We start from the raw sequence: 21,501 nt of genomic DNA, 5'->3' as shown, positions 1-21,501 counted from the left end.
AACAAAAACACATTTTGCTGAATAATCTCTCACAGCATCCTGGTGTCTGGCACTTTGAATTTCCAAGTAGTATGGCAAAATAGTCTAGCAAGATTCCAGTTGTCTTCAGGCTGTTTGATTTAATGTGCTCCATTAGTAGCTCAAGCACAGGGTTTAAGCAATCTGTGGATCATGGTTAAATCTGGCTCACACATATGTTTGTAAGAAAAGTTTTATTGGAACATAAATCAGCCAGTCATGCTCACTTGTTGAAATATTATCTCTTGACTGCTTTTGCTGTACAACAGGGTTAAATAGTTGTGACAAAGACCATTTGGCCTGTAAAATATACAGGAAAAGTTTACCAATACTTCCTCTAGCATGTATCATCCTATTTCCTTTGGTGAAGGCCTGTACCAGGTTGAAGAGATGTTTTATATCTATTGATATGTACTTTCATTAAGTCCAGTCAGTGTATTATCACTCCAGCTCTCTTGTTTTAAAATACAAAGTGAATCTGAGTTTCTCAATTGAGCTTTAGGTTCTTATACTTACTTAGTTCTCAATACTTCTGTGTAATTAAATGCCTATTTCTTATGCCTGGGAATTTGAAAATATTCATACACATTAATTTTTGTACTTTAATATATTTATTCAGTATAATTGAACTGTTGTTTAGAGGATTATAATTTTAAATATTCTGATTTGGTATTCTTTACCAAAACATAACTTCAACACAATCTCAGTACATTTTGGTGAATTTCATCTTCTTTTAATAACAAGTGTTGTAAGTTATTTTCTTTCTTTAATCCCAGATTTAAAGAAACTTATTTTGGAGCTATTTTTAATTATTTTATCACTCAAAATTATTGTTTAACTAGTCAACTGTACATAATCTTGTAGGCTATGCACTTTGAAATTGCAAGGAGAAAGGAGTCTCATTTATATAAGCTTACAATGTGAATGAAACCTGTTTCTTGGGGTGGGCTTGATACTCGATATAAAGCATCACTCCTCACATTTGATTTCTTTTTAAAAATTAGTATTTATGCTTAAAGACTGTGATAAGAAGTCTTACCTGTCCCAAGACTACCTAAACTAAGATTCTGCTGTAGATTTTTTATCCTGGTATAAAAATATTCAGGGTCTTAGTATGCTTTCATACTGTTGAAATAAAGTGGTATCTCCTTTATATATATATATATATATGCTTATATTCTTTTCTGATTTCCTCCATTTTACATTTTGGATTTTTTTCACCATATTTAGAGTGGCCAACAGAAAGGGAGAAGGTGAAGAAAGCTGCAGATCACTGTCGTCAGATCTTAAATTATGTGAACCAGGCTGTTAAGGAGGCAGAGAACAAGCAGGTAAGAAGGAAAAAGCAAGAAGACACAGGTTGACAGTGAGAATAAGAACGTTAAATTCGTGTTACCCAGAGCCTGTTCAGTAACCCTTGTAGCTGTTATTACATAATTGAAGGGCGAACACTGGTTACCTATTCATGTAGTAGGTGGGGCCAGATCAGTTTGTGGTAGGACGTCAGAGTTGTGTTTGGCTCTCTTGAGCATCTCTAGCTGCTTGTTTGCTCATTCATTCAGTCTGTTGGTAAAACTTTGGAAAAATAGGAATTTTGTTGTTTGTAATGTAAAATGTTATAACCCTAGAGGGAAAATTAGAAATATATATCTATATTTAAAAAACACATATTCACGTGTTCATCTTTTGATCCAGCATTCTCTTCTTAGTGATCTACGCAAGAGAAATGAAGATATATGCCCATAGACTTCTACTGGAATGTTTGTAGCATAAACCAAATGTAGTATAGTCATAAACTAAAGTAATACCAGCAATAATGGGTGAATCTCACAAACATTATTCTGAGTGAAAGAAACTGGACACAAAAGAGTACACACATATATATTCTGTTTAGTGAACTTATAAGACCTAGCTATACTAATTTATGGTGGAAAAAAATCAGAAAAGTGGTTTGTCACTCATGATGTGGGGACAGATATTAGCTAGGAGGAAGTATGAGAGAGCCTTCTGAAGTGATGGCCATATTTTGTATCTTGATAGGAGTTTGACTGTGTAAGTATATGCATTGGTAAAAGCTCATGGAAAGGTACACTTAAAATGTGTACATTTCACTGTATATAAACAAATATTGAACTCCCATTAAGAATATTGAACTCTTGTTAGCTCTGTTAATGATGAAATGTTTAAAGTGTGCTTATATCTGTAACTTATTTTGAAACACATACAAAATATCAAATGGATTGATGAATAGATAGAGGGATGAGTAGATGGACAGATACATGGTAAAGCAGATAGAGCAGATGTTAATTGTGGAATGTAGATGAGTATATGGGCATTTACTATATACATGCCGACCTTTCTATTTAGAAATATTTTATAATCTTGGGGAAAATGTATGCACCCTTTAATCCAACCATTCTTCCTCTGAAAGTGGATCCTAATATACATGTCCATTAGTAAGATGTAATTAAACTATAGCTTTTTCACAAAGTTGAATACCACACAGCCACTGAAAAAATGAGCCCACTCTCTATTTGCTAATGGAACCATCACCAAGATATATTGATATGATGCACACACAGAAATGTGTATATGACTATATTGTTATTTTTTAATAAGTGATACATATATGAAAATATTATGTTACCATATATTTCTTTTAAAAAGGGTGTATCTACACACAGCATGCACAGAGGCAGTTCAGTTCAGTTCAGTCGCTCAGTCGTGTCCAACTCTTTTCGACCCCATGAATCGCAGCACGCCAGGCTTCCCTGTCCATCACCATCTCCCGGAGTTGACCCAAACTCAAGTCCAACGAGTCGGTGATGCCATCCAGCCATCTCATCCTCTGTCGTCCCCTTCTCCTCCTGCCCCAAATCCCTCCCAGCATCAGAGTCTTTTCCAGTGAGTCAACTCTTTGCATGAGGTGGCCAAAGTACTGGAGTTTCAGCTTTAGCATCAGTCCTTCCAAAGAACACCCAGGGCTGATCTCCTTTAGAATGCACAGAGCCAAGCTAACTTATATCCATATGTGTTCTTTTTTGCTTAGAATTTTCCTCATAGGCTACCCAGGAAATGGGTATTAGTGATTACTTCTTTAAAGAAAACTGGGGGTGGGGAAAGCGTGGACAAACATAGAGGGAGACTTACTGTTTTTTGTGTGCCTTATATTACTTTCTGAATTTTGTACCATGTACATGATTTACTATTTAGAAATTAAATACAAGCTAGTTAGAGGCCAGAGAGTTTGAAAAAAAGATTGGAAGAGCTGAAGAGGTGGAAGGAAAACCAGGAGAGGGTAGTGTCACCAAAGCCGAAAGAAGGAGTGTTTTAAGAAAGAGTGAGTTGTCAGTTGTGGCTGATGTTGCAGAGCGCTCAGTAAATGCAGGGGCAGTGTCCGCATTCAATTAAGAAACAGGGAGGTCATTGATCCTCAAAGGAGTAACCTTAGCTCCGTCCTCTCTGATTTTCAGCGCTTGGAAGATTATCAGCGTCGCCTTGATACCTCTAATCTGAAGTTGTCAGAATACCCAAATGTTGAAGAGCTCAGGGTAAGAGATGGTCTTTTGGACTCTGTGGGAGAGGGAGAGGGTGGGATGATTTGGGAGAATGGCATTGAAACATGTATAATATCATATATGAAACGAGTCGCCATTCCAGGTTCGATGCACGATACTGGATGCTTGGGGCTGGTGCACTGGGACGACCCAGAGGGATAGTACGGGGAGGGAGGAGGGAGGAGGGTTCAGGATGGGGAACACGTGTATACCTGTGGCGGATTCATGTTGATATATGGCAAAACCAATACAATATTGTAAAGTTAAAAAATAAAATAAAAAATTTTAAAAATTAAAAAAAAAAAAAATGTGCTGAAGACCTGGCAGATGATTAACATCTCAGTGGGAACATACATGACCTGAAGGAGTTCTTATATCATACATTGTCTATACTAAGGATTGTTTTCTTCCTTTTAAATGTCTTGGTCTGTGTGTAAAGACTGCTTTAGTCTTTCATAAGAGTAATATTTTGTGTGAAACTAACTTTTTGTGACAAGAATTTGTGGGAGACTAAGGAACATTCCTTACTGTTAAATTTAATTTTATTGTACTCTATAGTTTGAGTAAGAGTAGGGCTGTTTACTGTTGGAACTTTCCAGATTTTTGAGTTAAAGAATATAATTATTTTTCTATGAAGCTCTTCTAAAGCATTAAAGTTGAAACCATTACTGGAATGATAGTAAAATATTTATAAATTGTTATTTCTAGTACATGGAGTTTTTGTGTTAATTAACTTTTGAGGATTTTAAGTCTTTCTTGTACTGTTTCACTGGTTCTTTTGGCAGATTTATTTGGTAACTATTAAAATAGACTTTTATGTCCTACATAACAGCTTATCAAAACATGCTGATATGCTGAGCTTCCTAACTTCCAGAGACTTAAGATTTTTCTAGAGCTGCTTATACTAAAAGATAATTCTCTCAAGTTATTGATATTTAGAGCAAGCCTGAGTACTTCCTGGACTTCTGTGAATGCTGTCCTTAGAGCGTTTTTTGGAACAAGAGCCTAGAACTCAGAGGCTTCATATGCATAAGCCATGGTCTAGTTAGTTATGCATAGAAAAAAATAAGGAAGGGGGTTGAGACTCTAGGGACTGAACGTTTGCTTCATTTTTATTAGCTGTTGTCATCTGTTTAGAGTGCGATTGGGAAGATTTTACTCTTGGGTGTTTTTCTACGAGATGCATTTTCCTTTTTAGAATATTTTATGCAGCTTACTTTAACTGGATTTTTATTCTGTTTTCAGTAGCTTACAGATATCAATAATCGTGAATGTAAATGATGTCTTTTATATTAGGAATTTCTTGAAAGGAGACACTATGGAATATCATTTAAGTGCTTGGAAATAATTTGTATATAATTCTCCTTATTTTGGCAGAATTTGGATTTAACAAAAAGGAAGATGATTCACGAAGGCCCATTGGTTTGGAAGGTGAATAGAGATAAAACAATTGGTAGGTGTACTGTCTGCCAATGTGGGGGAGAGTAGAGAAAGAAAAAGAATAGGAAAGTTTCCTTATGCCAAACAGAAAAGACATCCACTCACATTTTTCAGTTACAGCAGTTAGCAGTGGTACTTTGTGTTATTTATACATTTACAAAAAATCTGCTTATGTTATTGTTTTACATGTGAAATGTGTTAAATATTTATTTAGGAATTAAGCAGAAAATTTTGTCATTATCCAGTCCTGTCTCCATCTTTGTATGCTGATCAGGCTAAGCTTCTTTTAAACTTCTCTATCTCAAACTATCTGTGGTGAAGAACCATTGTTTTTTTATTTGTTGTGATACTTTAAAAATGAATTATTAAAAATGAAATTAAAAAACACAATAGCAAGTCACTTTTACTAGATTTACCAGAAATCAGTTTTCTATGTCAAATTGTTATAAAGCTTATAAAACACATCTCAGTTTCTAAAAACACCAATACAGTATACTAACGCATATATATGGAATTTAGAAAGATAGTAACGATAACCCTGTATACGAGACAGCAAAAGAGACACTGGTGTATAGAACAGTCTTATGGACTCTGTGGGAGAGGGAGAGGGTGGGAAGATTTGGGAGAATGGCATTGAAACATGTAAAATACCATGTATGAAACGAGATGCCAGTCCAGGTTCAATGCACGATACTGGATGCTTGGGGCTGGTGCACTGGGACGACCCAGAGGGATGGTATGGGGAGGGAGGAGGGAGGAGGGTTCAGGATGGGGAACACATGTATACCTGTGGTGGATTCATTTTGATATTTATAATTAAAAGAAATTAAAAAAAAAAATCACCTTTTCCTACATTTTTATTTTTAGATCTGTATACATTGCTGCTGGAAGATATTCTTGTATTGTTACAAAAGCAGGATGATAGACTGGTGTTAAGGTGTCACAGTAAGATTCTGGCATCTACAGCTGACAGCAAACACACATTTAGCCCCGTCATCAAGCTGAATACGGTGTTGGTTCGACAAGTGGCAACAGGCGAGTATGTCCGCTGAATGACACTAATCTCCAGGTTTATCATGACATTGCATAAGACACTCAGTGTTGTCTGAGTTGCACAGCTGGCATGGAGTTCTGTTCCTTTTATATTCTTATACAGATCAAGTGAAATGCATTTACTGCCTAGAATGTGAATTATGAGTTTATATCCCCAAATTATTTAGGATGCTTAGATTCTCTGAATAATTTTTCACATTTAAAATTTTTCTGCATATTACTCTGATCTTTATTTCATGTTCAAATCAGTGAAGATGGTGAACTGGAGCTAATGCCATTGAAAAGGCTTTCATTGTTTTGTTAGTTTCTTTAAAAACTTCAAGAGTTTATTTGGGCAAAAATTTATTTGGCTTGGGCAGCATCTAATATAGCAGACAGACTTATTTTTTTAGATTATTTTTATTTTTTGAGAAGATAAAATATTTATTTATTTTAAATTATGAAAGTATGATAACACCTTTACCAGAGACTTGGAAGATACAAAACAAAGTTACATGTGGTTCCACTATACATTATGATTATTTTTTTAAATAGATAAAGAGTTTTAGTTGGGGTTTCAATATCAAACTCTGAAAAATTAATAGAATGAACAGACAGAAAAGTAGAAGGATATAGTAGACTGGAAAAGCACTATGACCCAATTCAACATAATTAAGATTTATATAATTTGCACACAACAACAGGATAGAAATTCTATTCAGGTTCCCATAGACTATAAACCAGGAGATACTGGAACATATCCAAAGACATATGTTGGGTGTAAAATTTTATGGTCTGAAGGTATTGAATCATACAGAGTCTGTTTTCTTATCACTGTGGCATTATGTTAGAAATCAATATCAGAAGATATTTGAAAATAATGCTCATATTCTCAAGTGCAGTGTGACATTTACCAAAAGAAATATTGAATTTAGCCATTGACAGGGCTTTCCTCTTTTGATATGGTGGGGAAAAAAGCAAAAACAGGAGAAGTGGGTGTGGTTTAGGTTTTTTAAAAATCAATTTAAGTTAGAAAGTTACACATTAACAGTACTAATAATGAAGATCCCTGTTTAAAATTCTTAATTCCACGGTGGTAAGATACATTTATGACCTTGTTTCATCAACACCTACTGAATATTACCAACTACCCATTTAGCAAAAGGGCAATGTGGAATAAATGCAAAAATAATGTTTAGTTCAATAATTTCGATAATAGACACTTTTTTGTTTTTAATAAATTACTGTGGAATTAGTGTTAGCTTTTATAATCTTCGTCTTATTAAAGTATAATATATGTATAGTATAAGATAAAATAATTTGCAGAATTTTTAAGTTGTATTTGATGAGTTTTTACTAAGTGAATGAGTGTCTACAGAGTGATCACGTGTAACCTTTACTTAGATTAAGATGCACAAGAGTACCAGCACACTAGAAACATCTTTCACAGCCTCTGTGGGTCATATCGTTAGAGTAAATTTGTCTTGTTTTTTTCAGATAACAAAGCTTTATTCGTCATCTCCATGTCTGATAATGGAGCCCAAATTTATGAACTGGTGGCACAGACAGTTTCTGAAAAGACTGTGTATGTACTGGACATAGCTACCTTGCTCTATTGTGTCTTATTATTCTGAATATAATATTCCACAATCTTAACCTTGCTTTTGTAATAGGACTTTGAAAACCAAAAACTGTATGGAAACAGATACTTCCTCTGTATTCTTTGAGAGGTGTTCTTTTAAGAACTTGTTCTTTTAGACAGCTGTCTCTTACTTGGGCTTCCCAGGTGGCTCTAGTGGTAAAGAACCCACTTGCCAGTGCAGGAGTTGTAAGAGATAAAGGTTTGATCCCTGAGTCAGGAAGATCCCCTGGAGAAGGGCATGGCAGCCCACTCCAATATTCTTGTCTCTTACTTGGAAAAGTATCTTTGCTAAAGAAAAAATTCTACAAGTGTCAAGTGAAGTTTTTTTAATGGGTAGTATATCCATAATGTTGTTAGGTTTTTCTTTAAAGTATAGAGTTTTTATAATCTCTACTTAATAGTATGTCTCCAAAATAAAGATAACCTCTGGCAGAAATAGGGTTTTTTGTTGGTTGGTTTGGTTTGGTTTCTGGTATAGTTCGTTGTTTTTTCTTCTGCTGTCTGAGTATGTTTAAAATGTGTTTCGTTTTCCTTGCCCTTCTGAATGTGTTTTGTGCTGTTTCCAAACGTGCAGCTGGCAGGACCTAATATGTCGGATGGCCGCATCCGTGAAGGAGCAGTCCACAAAGCCAATCCCACTGCCCCAGCCGCCACCGTGCGAGTGAGTGTGCCTCTGCTCCTGAGTGGCATCAGAAAAATGATGGATGATTCTTAACATTTTGTTGCAGTGATCTTTAGGCACCTTGTGAGGCTAAAAGGTTATTTATTTATTTTTTCTTCTGCAGAGGAGACAACGATGAAGAAGAACCTCCAAAATTAAAAGTGGAACATCATGACATTTCAGTCACTGGTCTGCAGAGTCCAGGTAAACTGTTTGTCAAAGTTAACCTGGAAGAAAGTAGTCTACATGCTAGTTAATAAAATGTGAAGAGACTCTTAAGTGCTTTGGTTTATGCAGGTTCTGGCATCTGCCGTTCACTTTAACAGACTTTGCTCATGCGCCTTCTGTGTCATCATAATGCCACACTAAGTGCATGCATTTTACTTCATGGACAGTCTCTGTAGCTCATGTGGTTATTTTTTTCCAAATATTTTTCTGGGTGCTTCACATTAAAAGTTTTGCTAAGATGTATTCTACTTTCTCTATTCCATTGAACAGACAGAGATTTGGGATTAGAGTCTCCTTTAATGTCATCAAAACCTCAGTCTCATTCGCTGGGTACCTCTGGGAAGTCGGAAGTAGATGACCTCTTTGTGGCTGAGAGACAGTTTGCAAAGGAGCAGCATGCAGACGGGACACTAAAGGAAGTCGGAGTGAATTATCAAATCACAATCCCAGATCCACACTTGCCTGGCTCGGAAGAACGGTGGGCGCTGGATGCACTAAGGAATTGTAAGTTCTATTCATACGTTAACACGGATATACTTATTAAGCACGAGAGTTCTATAATGTACTATGCAACCATTTAGGGAGAGTCAAGAAAGTATAAACTATGAATTTTCCCTTCAAGAATTTTACGATCTAGTTTGGAAGATGACAGAAAACTTTCCCCTACCTTCTTAAGTTTTATAGGTATGTCAAAATTGATCTGGTTTGAGTGACCAGAGAAGGGAAGCATTAGAAAACAAGAGAGCTGTGATTACTTTCCTAAAGAATGGGTAAGACTCAAAATAGGTATTTATTAACAGGAGAATAAATAGAAGTCATTCAGATAAGAAGAATGGTAGGACCAACAGCAAAAAGGCTAAACCTCTGGGGGTGTTCAGAGAGAAGTGAGTAGGGCAGCTGGCCTGTGTGGGAGACCACACAAGCTAAAGGAGTTGTGGGATAGGGTTAGAAAGCTGGAGGACACTTTGTGGAGCCCAGCTGTTGTGGACCCTGAAGACTAGATTGAAGGGTGGCACCCCACGGAGTTTTGAGGACTATTTCAAGCTACAGATATTCTTCTGTTTTTCTTGTGGATACTGTAATATTCTTCACCGCAGTCCATTCTTCACACACACACACACAAACAGATGCACAACTGGGTGGTCCTTGCCACTCTGTTAGCTCTCTGCCCCCCTTTCCAGCCTGGTTGAGAACCACTGGTGTAGACAGGAGTGCATCACATGTCTCAGGTGTACTGGAGGAAGGGAAAAAGGCTGGCTGCAGAGAAAGAACCATTTGAAGTTTTTAAGCTGGAGTGTATGTATTAGTAATGAGAAAGAATACTCTGGCTGAGAGCTGCAGAAGGATTTGAATGGAAAGAGGATTGGTGTGGTCTGGGCTTGAGGCTAAATGGGTTTGGACTAGAATGGTGGAATGGTGTTAGAGAAATAAAATTGAAGTGAGGAACCAACAAATACATAAAACAATTGACTTCTTTGGATGTGAAGACAAAGGAAGGGGAATATTTAGAGATAATTTCAGTTTTCTTATCAGAAATAAAAATTAGAAAGGACTGCCACTGCCCACTGCTACACTTTCTTTTCTCCTCCTTTCCTTTGCCATAGATTGTGGGCTCAATTTTAAAACATTGAGATGTAGGTAATGAATGGCAAGCCTTTTAAGAGGAAGGATGAGCAGGAGGTTGGAATTTTAAGACTGGAACTTTGGAGGAGGTTAGGGAGAATGGTGGCTCTGAGTATCAAAGCCATATGAATTCATAGCATCTCTCAGTGAGTAACTGCAGAACAGAGAGACAGAGGGTCAAAGACCCAAACCCATGTGGAGACTTTATTTAAAGGGAAGACAGAAATTACGGTAGTTGAAAGTAGGAAATTGGTCAAGTCATTTAAGACTTACTTTATTCTAGACTCATTGAGTTAACAGTGGTAATGATTTCTGATGGTTTCACTAACATTGTTCCACTGACCCTCTCATTGAGTGGCCTCACAGCATACACTGGCCCATTTAAAATTAAATTGGTTCTGTTTTCAGCAACCTAAGGAAGCTGTGTTACTTAGTGAGGTCATTTTTAAAAACTAATAAATATTTCCTTATCCTTTGAAATTATGCATGGTACCAAACATTGGAATTAAATTTACAGGCCAGCTTTTTTTTCTTTGTCACCATTTAAGGAGATTCTTTGGGTTATTATAGATGATAAAATTAATGTTCTAATAAAATTAGAAAAAGTAATGCCTATGTAGATAGTGTCTGTTTCTGGAAAAAGCAGAACTTTCAAATTCTTTTGTTCAGATTAATACAGCTTTTCTACATCCTTTTAAGAAGTACCTTGGGGGTATTATTCCAGTTATATAGAAGAAGAAGTGGAGGCAGGCATGGTATTGATTATTTAACAGTTTTAAACAGGAGAATAATAGGAAAATCTCCATTGAGAATTCTTCAAGTTTTGGTTTTTTTTTGTCTAGTTTAATGTTAAATTTTCTCTAGATGGTGTTTTATTTCATTTTTCAAACCAAACAAAAAATGATTGTGTGAAATTAATGTTTTTTATTGTATGTTAGTAAAAAGGTACTGGCTTTAAGAGAGAAATTATAATTCCTCTAATTTAATTCTGTCTGTCTGAGGTTATGTGAATGCATGTGTTCTCCCCACTTCCTAAATCTTCTAGTGGGTTTGTTGAAGCAGCTGCTGGTACACCAGCTGGGCTTGACTGAGAAGAGCACTCAGGAAGACTGGCCACATTTTCCAAGATGCAGGACAGCCTCTCTGGGGGTGCAGGCAGACAGTGGAACCCAGAACCCTGAAAATATTAAGGCCTGTCATCCTGTTGAAGCACAGATGCCCTTTAGAACTGGAACTGGTGACATTTCAACTTGTTACAGTCCACGGACTTCAACTGAATCTTCTGCTCCACGGGATTCAGTAGTACTGGCATTCCAAGAGAGCCAGGCAAGTGACATTTTAATAATGGACCACATGATTATGACCCCAGAGATGCCTCCCTCAGAGCCAGAAGGGGGTCTTGATGAGAGTGGAGAGCACTTTTTTGATGCCCGTGAAGCACATAGTGATGATAATCCATCAGAAGGTGATGGAGCAGTTAAAAAGGAAGAGAAGGATGTTAATTTGCGCATCTCAGGCAAGTTCCTTTCACATTTAAACTTTGATTTCGATCGTCGTTATTTGTCCTGTGTGCTGAAATCGATGTTGCTTGGATATCCGTGTATGTGTTATTGTATGTGTTATCTCACGTGTGTGCCTGTGTGTCTGTGTATAGTGTCTGTTCTTTCATGCAGTAAATACTGTCTTGACTCTATGCTGGGCCCCATCCTAGGTCCTGGGAGATGGAACAGTGAATAAAACACAGAAAAATTCACTCTTCTCATGAAGCTTCACCACCACTTGGGGAAAGAGTAACAATAAATAAGTTACCAAATAAACAGATGTCAGATAGTAAGGATGATACAGAAAAATAAGTCATACTGAGGGGCGCAGACAGTAAGGAGGAAGGACAGGGTGGTCAGGGAAGAAGGCCTCTCATGAGGTAGCCCTTGAGCAGAGACCCAGGGGAAGGGGAGGAAGACGCTGTGTGGGTGTCCAGGAGTAGAGAGTTCCAACAGAGGAGGTAAGCACACAGTCTGCGAGTTAACCACAGAGCAGGTGTTCTGTGGTTAAAGAGCACAGGCTGTGGGAGAAAGTGGTGAGAGATGAGGCCAGGTAGGTATTTGACAGGGAAAGTGGTCATAAGATCATATAGGGACTCGGTAGTTTTCAGCTTTTAACTTGTAAAATGCTAGCAAACATGAAGTTATTCCAGAATTACCAGGAATGTTTGCTAAGTGTACCTTTAATCTGAAGTAGGAAAATTCTGATGTCCTGAAAACATAACTTGGAAATTTGGGACTTAATGGCCTTTTCCCCTCTTTAATAGCTTTTAAGCTATTTCAGATATTAAAGAATCCTCTGGCAATGCAGGAGACCCCAGTTCGATTCCTGAGTCGGAAAGATCTGCTAGAGAAGAGATAGGCTACCCACTCCAGTATTCTTGGGCTTCCCTAGTGGCTCAGCTGGTAAAGAGTTTGCCTGCAATTCAGGCCACCTAGGTTCGATCCCTGGGTTTGGAAGACTCCCTGGAGAAGGAAAAGGCTACCCACTCCAGTATTCTGACCTGGAGAATTCTATGGACTGTATAGTTCATGGGGTTGCAATGAGTCAGACACGACTGAGCAACTTTAACTTTCACTTCACTAGCTTTTAAAGGTGTCAGCACATCACCCCACATCTATTTTCTGATGTGTTGGAGGTGGTACTAACCTCTTCAACCTGTCCTGTCTCTGTCCGTAGGAACCTATCTGATCCTTGATGGCTATGACCCGGTGCAGGAGAGCTCCACAGATGACGAGGTTGCTTCCTCGTTCCCCCTTCAGCCCGGGGCAGGCATCCCCTCTCTGGACTCTGGACACCAGCAGCAGCCTTCTCCCCAGAATGCTCATTCTGATGGGGCTGTTTCACCGTTCAACCCAGAATTACTGGTCCAGCAGCGCTGGGGAGCTATGGAGGATTCCTGTTTTGAGATCCAGAGTCCCTCTGCTTGTGCTGATTCACAAAGCCAGATCATGGAGTACATTCGTAAAATAGAGGCTGACCTTGAACACTTAAAGGTACCTCGGACTTCATCCTTAGGAGTCGGATATAAGAAACACGTTTAACAGAGAGGAAGTGTAGAATGATCAACATGCTGATGTCAGTAACCTCGCTGAGGGTCTAGATTTGTGTGTTTTCTCTGACCATTGTCTGTGAGTAGACCTGGATGAAAAACTAAGGTCGGCGTTGTTTTATCGGGTTACACATCACAAGAGCAGAAAAAGTTGTACTCTATAAACTGTGTGTGTGTATGGCTTTCAAAGTTTAAGGACCTAAATACATTTGGGATGATTGGCTGACCTCCATGAGAAAATGTGAGCAATAAGCTGAGATAGGTGGAGTTTGTGTAGTTAGGAATCTAGGCTGGGAAGTGCCTTAACTTGCCATCACCTATTAATTATCTGTGAATTGTAGGGTGATGTTGATAGTTTCCCAGATGCTGTGACAGAGAGAAATTGTCTCCAGTGGCTCCAGTGGTAATCTAAAGACCTGCCTATGAGTAGGGGTTCTGTAAATGGGCAATTGAAGATGTCACTGTGTGAGCCATCACTGCAGAACTGACCTGTGTGGTCATTTCTGACAACAGGACTCTGTAAGTTTGCCATCCGTAGGCACAGGTACCAGAGCCCAGATGTTTTGTCATGACATTACTTAGAGGTTTTGGGGGCAGAGTTCAAAGTGTTCTTAGTCTCTTAGCTAAAGGTTGATCTCCCTTAGTTTTTCTTTCACCTTCATGTGATAGGTTTTCCTTTCTTTGTAGGATTACATATAGGGATGTCCTGTGGCTGGTAAGATTCTAAGAGGCCTTCGAGGGCACATTGGCTCTAACTTAGTTCATGCCACATATGGGATCGTTTTCAGGGTGACTCCAGGGCAGGAGGGAATAATCACCTCTAATAGTTGCCCTCTCCTCTACTTTCTTCTGCATGGGAACATTTTAAGTTATTCACTCAAGGGAGGAACAGGTAAAAGGAAATGAAATTTACTTCTTTTTTTTCCCTATTAACAAAAATTTTAATGATGTTAATGTTAAATTTGACAACTTAGATCTATAATATACAAAAGCCTTCTTTCCTATTTTCAAAATAAAGTTTTTTTAAAATGATGTTTGAATGAAAAACCTGTGGGTTTTATTTTACAGAAGGTGGAGGAAAGTTACACCATTCTTTGCCAAAGGCTGGCTGGATCAGCCCTCACAGACAAGCACTCAGGTGTGTGAACGCTGTGGGTTTCTGACTCAAGAATCATCCTGCCTGAACAGTCCATTGAATGAAATGATTTATTAGTCTTTAAAGTGAAAACCTTGTGAGATTCTGTTTCATCTCTTAAAAAAAAAAAAAGATACTTGTTTCCGAACATCATGCATTAAGCAGAGGCCACTGTCTGCTGACTCGGCTCTTCCTCTCAAAGAGGAGCTGCAGTTGTCAGTCCCCACACCACTCGCGTTCTGTCGTCCTTCCCCTTTGCAAAAGCAAAAGGCAGAGCTGCAGTGAGGGGGTAAACCAAGGCTCCGTAGTGGTGGAGGCAGGCCCTCCTCGGGTCCTGCTGTGCTTTCCTGTCTCCCAGAGACCACAGATGGTTCCCGTGTTCAGTGCAGCAGTCTGTACTCATTTGCCTTCATTCTTTTGAATGAGACTATTCCGATCCAGAAACAAAGATGTTAACAAGGTCCACAGGTTTCAGATATATTCTCTGTGTTAATTTTATTTTTATTTATTTTTTTTAATTTACGTATGTATTTTTGGCTGCACTGGGTCTTCATTGCTGCGAGGGCTTTTTTGTAGTTGCGGCGAGCGGAGGCTACTCTCCAGTTGCAGTGCATGGGCTTCTCATTGTGGTGCCTTCTCTCGTTGCAGAGCATGGCCGCTAGGGTGTGTGGGCTCAGTAGATGCCGCTCGCGGGTCTAGAGCACAGGCTCAATAGCTGTGGTGCACAGGCTTAGTTGCTCCTCAGCATGTGGGATCTTCCCAGATCAGGGATTGACCCCGAGTCTCCTGCATTGGCAGGCGATTTCTTTACCACTGAGCCACCAGGGAGGCCCTCTCTGAGTTAATTTGAACTCAGTCTTTCTCCTTAATTTGACCTCTACACCTCTTTGTTCTTCCCAGATAAAAGTTAGAGCCACGTGTCCTGGAGGTGACTGCAGGTTGTTGGATTTGAGCACCAGCCTTGTCTCACCATGTCCTGGCTCCAGTGTGGACGCTGAGAGAGAGTGTGACGTGTGACGGAGGATCTGCCTGCAAACACCCTGGGGGAGCCATGCCCTCCGGGCCCCAGAGCAGGACTGGGTCTTCACAGCCTGGCAGCTGCACAAGTCTGTCCGCGAGGGGACATCCGTCCTCTCGCCCTGCTCTTCTCACTCTCGGAAATCCATTTTGATTCAGAACAAAAACCAAATGTATAGAGCTTTGGGTGTAGAATATGAAATTTTACTTAGACTTAAGAGAAAGAGAAAATCAGATGTATTTATTTGACTTCATTCCGTATTTGAAAGCACATTTTAATTTTTATTTTGCCATGTTTTGTTTTAATTGAGTAGTGAGAGTTTTAGCCCTTTGTATTTAGTACACCCAAGGATTGACTGCTCCTGAAGCAAAGAGTTCAGGATGGGATATCAGGAGGTGGCTGGAGAGGTGAAGAGGGGGAGGGAGTGGGCAGAGGAGGGAGGAGCATGAGGTCTCTACCGAATGATGTCCCGTGCCCTCTGCTGTCCCGGAGGCTGCTCGTCTGAGGGTCCCCTCAAAAGCGTACTCAAAAGTCCTCTGCTGCGACTCCTCCAAGCAGAGGACTTGAGCTTTGTGCTCCCAGGTGCGGGGCTTCCTCCCACCTGAGGCCAGCACCTCTTCTCTGTAGCTGGGATCTGCTCCCGATGAACAGGAATCCTCAATGTACTAAATAGCAGGCACTTGAAAATGGGTGTGTTTTCTTCTATCGTCTCCTTTTCTGTTGAGGGTTGGGATTTGGGAGGGAGAGGAAAGCAAATTTTATTTTCTTGACTATAAATTTGTTATCCTTGGTATTGTTTCATTTTTATAATTATACATTAGACCTTGGCACTTGTGTAAAATAATCCCTGCCAGCTGAGCAGGAAGCGAAAACAAGCAGAGATGCTTCAGGTGGTGGCAGGGGTGGGGGCTGCTGAGGAAGGGTGGGATGGGAGCGGGTGAGAGTGTGGGAAGGTTATGTAACTGAATCACTACTGAGTTGAACAATGGCTTTCATGAGCCACGGGTACTGCTGATTATAAGGCCAGTAAAATTTTAGTACCTGGAGGTTTGACTCTGATTTTTGCACTGATGGTGCCAAAGGGCTCTTAGAGTTTGAGAAGAGAGCCAAGGGTGGAGTGGAGAAGGATGCAGTGGAGAAGGAAGAGCTGCTCCAGCCAGCTCCAGAAGCACATCCTCTGACTTCACTGCTGGAGCTTTTTCCACACTGGTGCATGACTGACCTTAAAAATTGCAGACCAGAACATACACTGGATACTGCAGGCAAGGCGTTGGGAACTGCCTGCTCTAGAATGAATAGTAGCCCTGGCAGCACCCTCCAGAGGATACATGTTTCAGAACTGCAACTTGAGAACTCCCTTCAGTTCTGTTGGCTTTCTGTGGTTTTCTTTGTGCATCAGGTATATATTAATGTGTTTTGAAGTATTTTTGCCAATCAAAAATGAAATCATTTGTCAAATATTACAATTCTGTTCATACACAAGGAGTTGATCCACTGCTCATGTCTTTCAGTAGTACCCTCTGAACTCTGTGGGTAGTTAAGATGTAATTTTGCTCTCCCCTGCCATCCCCTCACCATCTGCCCCAAAATATATATATATATACATTATATATATATAATATATATATAAAATTTCCCCATCATAAGTGGTAAGGATTCCCAACTGCGTTTATAAACACCACTACAACTTAGCAAAGCTCATCTATGTCCAGATTCTTGTTTCTGTCTTTCCAAAAGTGATCTGTGTTTTTAAATAGACCAACTTGGATCGTTGGACCTCATCTATAAATTAGAATTTTATTTTGATTTATAGCCCAAGTATAAATTAAAATGGGATTAAAAAATTTAGAAGCAGAATCTAATATATAAGTAAAGCTTGGGACTTGAACTTTCTGTATCTCTTAAGAGAAACAAGTAGAAACCAAATGGTTACATTGTGCTGCTGGAAATAATGTAGTCACTCCCAACTAAAAGGGGTACCTGTAGTTACTTGACACTAATACCATCAGTGGGCAGTTAATCAGAAGAAAGGTAAATACAAATAGAACTTTCATCTTAACTTCAGATAGTACAGGGTCATTGAATAATTCCCTAGCACTCATTTATTTAAGAAGATTTGTACGTTAGCAGAGTTTTAGTTTCTCTTCTGGTTCAGCCAACCCCTTGTCCTTAGCAACTGTTTGCTTTTCCTTTTCCTGAAGTTTAACCTCTCCTTGGAACAAAAACAGGGCTAACTGGAAAAATATTTTGACTGTTGCTCTAGTACCTCCAAATAAATTCATATCTAGATCTTCAAATGAAGCCCCCAAGTGAAATCTAATTCTGAAAAGATTCCACGATTTTGAGTTTTCTTTTTTATCTCACCAGCCTCATGTCTTCCTCCTCCTCCTCATCCTGGCCTCCCATGCTCTCCTTTTATTTTTATTTTTTCCCTTTTGTCCATTATAATCACATCCATCCTACTTTGATACTATACCTGCCTTTCAGGACAATGGAATTAGGTAATCTCTTTTTAGGTGAGACTGATGACCATCAAAGCTGTTTTCTCAAAGTTGGTGACTGAAGTTGGAATCAACTTCCATGTGGAAAGATCCAAGGGCGGTGGACAGAGCCACCTTCCCAGAGCAGGAGAGCTGGTTTTAGCTATCGTGACCTGCCGTGACCCTGTGCTCTTTCCCGTGGCCGTAAGGGATCCCTTGCTATTAAGTGGCAGATTACATTTGAGGTGTCTCTTTCCTTTTCAGAGAACAAAGTTCAGCAAGGCAAATCAATAAACCCCAAAGTGCTGTAATTTAAAATCATGATCACTGCCCTAGAAGTCATATATTTCGTGTACTTTAAAACCAGCTATGAATAACTTGGACTGCTTGGGTTATCTTTGGCTATTAGGACGTGAACTGTAACTATTTATTATAATATGCTACAAAAAAGGTGCTTTTTTTCTTTCTTTTCCCTGAAACAACTTTGATCGACCGTTAGAAAGGATGAGTCCCTCTCAAAAAATTTTTGTTAATTTGTCCTTGGAGGAGGGTGGGGAGCCAGTGTGATAGTAAAGGAGAAAAGCCCACTCTTCCCTTGTTTTTGAAGCTAAAGAAAACAATTATGCCTACTGTGAGTTGTCTTTTGCTCGCATACTTTTTTCTTTTTGATATCATTAAATTCAGTGTATTATGTGGAGCTTCTGTATTTCAAACTGGAAGCAGTCTTCTTTGAAGGTGGTATATGATGTAATTTTGAGCTACAAGAGCTTTGGTCAGTCTTTCCTCCCCTATATATCACAGGGGGCAAGGTTCAAAACTGTGTTCAGAGGACCTCAAGATAGAAGATTAAGCAGGACCTTCCAGTCATCTTTCTGCTGGCTAACTTTTTATTCCCTAGAATTACAATTCCTCTTTTAAATCTTTTTTTTTTTTTCCTCTGACTCCTCCACCACTTTTCAAAGTGATCTGCATAATTATTCTTTCCTCAAGAAAAGAGTTCCTTTGCCTTGTTCTTCTCCACTGGTACTGATGGTTTTGAAAATAAACTGGTAGGAAAAAAAAGTGTACCTCCTAGAAGGAAGCCCTGCCCGCCATTTCCAGGTGCCAATGGCTAAGCAGGTGTGCCGCAAACATAACTGTAACTTGTGCACACTGTGGGTCACTCTTAATCAGCCTCTTCCTACTAGAGCATTTTATTTTCCTTGTTCACCGTACAATCATGTACTACTCTTTAACAGAAATTACTTTTAAAGAAATCTGGAACTATCTTAAAAAAAAAAAAAACTTTATTAATAATCATGTATTTTTACTGATCACATTTTGAAATGCCTAAAAGACTTTATTGTTCTAATTATCCAGATGTACCTTTGTAAAATAGCTCTTTTATGAATTAGCTGATAAGGCTGTATGTTTCTGGAACAAAATATTGGTCATCTAAAAACTCTGTTTTCTGGGGTCTGGGAAAATAGAAGAATGAGAATTCAAATATTAAATATGCTTAAAGGAACCAAGTATGTGACTTTTTATTTACATTCCTGTTGATTTGTCTTATTCAAGTTATCTTAGAGAAGTTTTGACACCAAGGAGGCCATAATTAATCTCACTGGCGGTGACTGTCAGGCATCTTCTACTGGTCAGAGCATCTTTACTAGTGAGGCAGCCAGTTGACCTCTGTAACATGTAAACTTCCGTGGGGACACTCACAGCTGGAATTGCCCCAGCATCTGGGGCAGCGTTGTTTGGGTTTTTTTTTTTAACAGTTTTAGTGGGATATAATTCATTTACTGTACAGTTTACTCATTTAAAATGTACAATGATTTGGGGCCTATTACATTATTATTTTTTAATGGTAGTAAAATATATATAACATAAAAACTTTAAATGTACGTTAGTGGGGTAAATGGAGCAGCCTTTATGGCTTACTTAAAGGTAACTTTGGTTTAATGCTACCCTAAATGAAGTAAGACGTCTTTATTACCATTCTTATCCCCGGTGTTGGACTTCCTAAACTACCAACCATTTCTATGCTTTTATGGATCCCATTTCAACTCTTTGATTTCAAAACCTTAAGTTTTAGGCTTTGGGGTATGTTGGTTTTGACATAGAGGTGTAATTTGATTTATTCTTCATATATTTTAGTTTCCAGTTATTTAGCCTGTGTTTGATAGATCTACTAAGCATAATAATAAAAAAAAATCAGTGGAGTTCTTGGTGACCTAGTGGTTAGGATTCTGGCTTTCGCTGCAGTGGCCTGGGTTCTGGTTCAGTCCCTGGTTGGGAAACTGTGATTGTGCAAGTCGTGTGATGCCACCAAAAAATAAATAAATAAATAAAAATGCTTAGTGTTTTGTAGATCCTTTACTTAAACCTTAAAAAGTTAAGTCAGATGTACTTGCAGCAATTAACCTGTTTGTATAAGCTCTGCTTATAAACATAACTGATAGAAGAAATAAATACCCATACCTTCTTACAGAAATGGAGAAGGTCAAACTCTTGTCTTTGCATGTGAGCATTTACTTCCACCTTTTGACTGGTTCACCAAAGTTTTAATGCCAGCTTGAAAGATAAGAGGATCTGTCCTCTTAAAAAATTTACTTCTCAATTAAAACTTTATATCTTCCCACTATGACGAAAGTTGTGAAACATTACAGATAATTAGCTAGATGTAGGTGTTTTCCTTTTTTTTTCTGTAATGTCAAGTATAATTCTAGATGCTAATTAAAAACACTTCTTGATTTTAGCTGTCAGGGAATATGATTGTTTTGCCACCTATTATTACTAGTGAGACATCATCATTCCCTGGGCATCAGCCAAGGTCTTGGTTTGAAATTATTTAAGGTAGGTGTAGCTCTTTCTATTCCAATCTTTCCCCTCCATTTGATTAGGGTGCTATTGGAACTATAAGTCTTCCTTTACAGAATTTTATTTTAGAGGATCCTTTTTTTTGTATGTGTGACCACAGGGATGGGGCTTCCTGAATACATTCTGATCAATAACAATAATTAGGGTACATATTGGTGATCTTTTCTTCTCTCTGTATATTTTAAAATTTATTTTAATTGAAGGATAATTACAGTATTATGATGGTTTTTACCACACATCAACATGAATCAGCCATAGGCATACATGTGTCCCTTCCATTCTGAGCGCCCCTCTCACCTCCCTCCCCACCCCATCCCTCCAGATTGTAAGAGCACCAGCTTTGGGTGCCCCGTGTCATACATCAAACTCCCACGTGGTGATCTTTTTAAAAATTTTGGAGAAATATCAATACACAGAAATTTTTTTGCTGTCTTACTATTTTAAATATTGAAGGCAGCAGGATATAATGTGGCAGTTCGCAATCTTTTTGACCTCAGAACCACTTCATAACGCTTAAAAATTATTGAGGACCTTATGGAGGAACTTAGGTTCATGTAGATTATTATAGCTATCGATATTATTAGAAGTTAAAATGGGAAAATGTATAAGAAGTGAGAAAAGCAGTAACAATTCATTCTAAAATAATGATAAACCCATCACATGTTTTTATGAAGAATTCCTGTATTCCACAATAAAATTGTAAGAGCATTT

General features: G+C 38.6%; 1 protein-coding gene across 2 annotated transcripts in view; it reads left to right on the top strand.

Annotated features, from left to right (window-relative positions):
• The window catches only part of ARHGEF12 (Rho guanine nucleotide exchange factor 12), a 168,070-nt gene extending 148,631 nt beyond the window's left edge, over positions 1-19,439 (top strand). For both annotated transcript variants that reach the window (XM_070384072.1, XM_070384071.1), the window contains 12 exons: positions 1,249-1,349; positions 3,492-3,569; positions 4,953-5,028; positions 5,883-6,050; positions 7,545-7,632; positions 8,264-8,350; positions 8,475-8,554; positions 8,849-9,082; positions 11,247-11,717; positions 12,923-13,239; positions 14,364-14,433; positions 15,331-19,439. In XM_070384072.1, the coding sequence (XP_070240173.1) occupies positions 1,249-1,349; positions 3,492-3,569; positions 4,953-5,028; positions 5,883-6,050; positions 7,545-7,632; positions 8,264-8,350; positions 8,475-8,554; positions 8,849-9,082; positions 11,247-11,717; positions 12,923-13,239; positions 14,364-14,433; positions 15,331-15,341 (1,781 nt within the window). In that variant the 3' untranslated portion in view covers positions 15,342-19,439. The remainder of the gene's footprint in view (positions 1-1,248; positions 1,350-3,491; positions 3,570-4,952; positions 5,029-5,882; positions 6,051-7,544; positions 7,633-8,263; positions 8,351-8,474; positions 8,555-8,848; positions 9,083-11,246; positions 11,718-12,922; positions 13,240-14,363; positions 14,434-15,330) is intronic.
• The last annotated feature ends 2,062 nt before the right edge of the window (positions 19,440-21,501 follow it).

This window comes from Bos mutus, chromosome 15 (assembly GCF_027580195.1).
Source record: "Bos mutus isolate GX-2022 chromosome 15, NWIPB_WYAK_1.1, whole genome shotgun sequence".
NCBI classification, from domain to species: Eukaryota; Metazoa; Chordata; class Mammalia; order Artiodactyla; family Bovidae; genus Bos; species Bos mutus.
The sequence above is the reverse complement of the archived record's forward strand: the minus strand, read 5'-3'. Positions and strand labels throughout refer to the sequence as shown.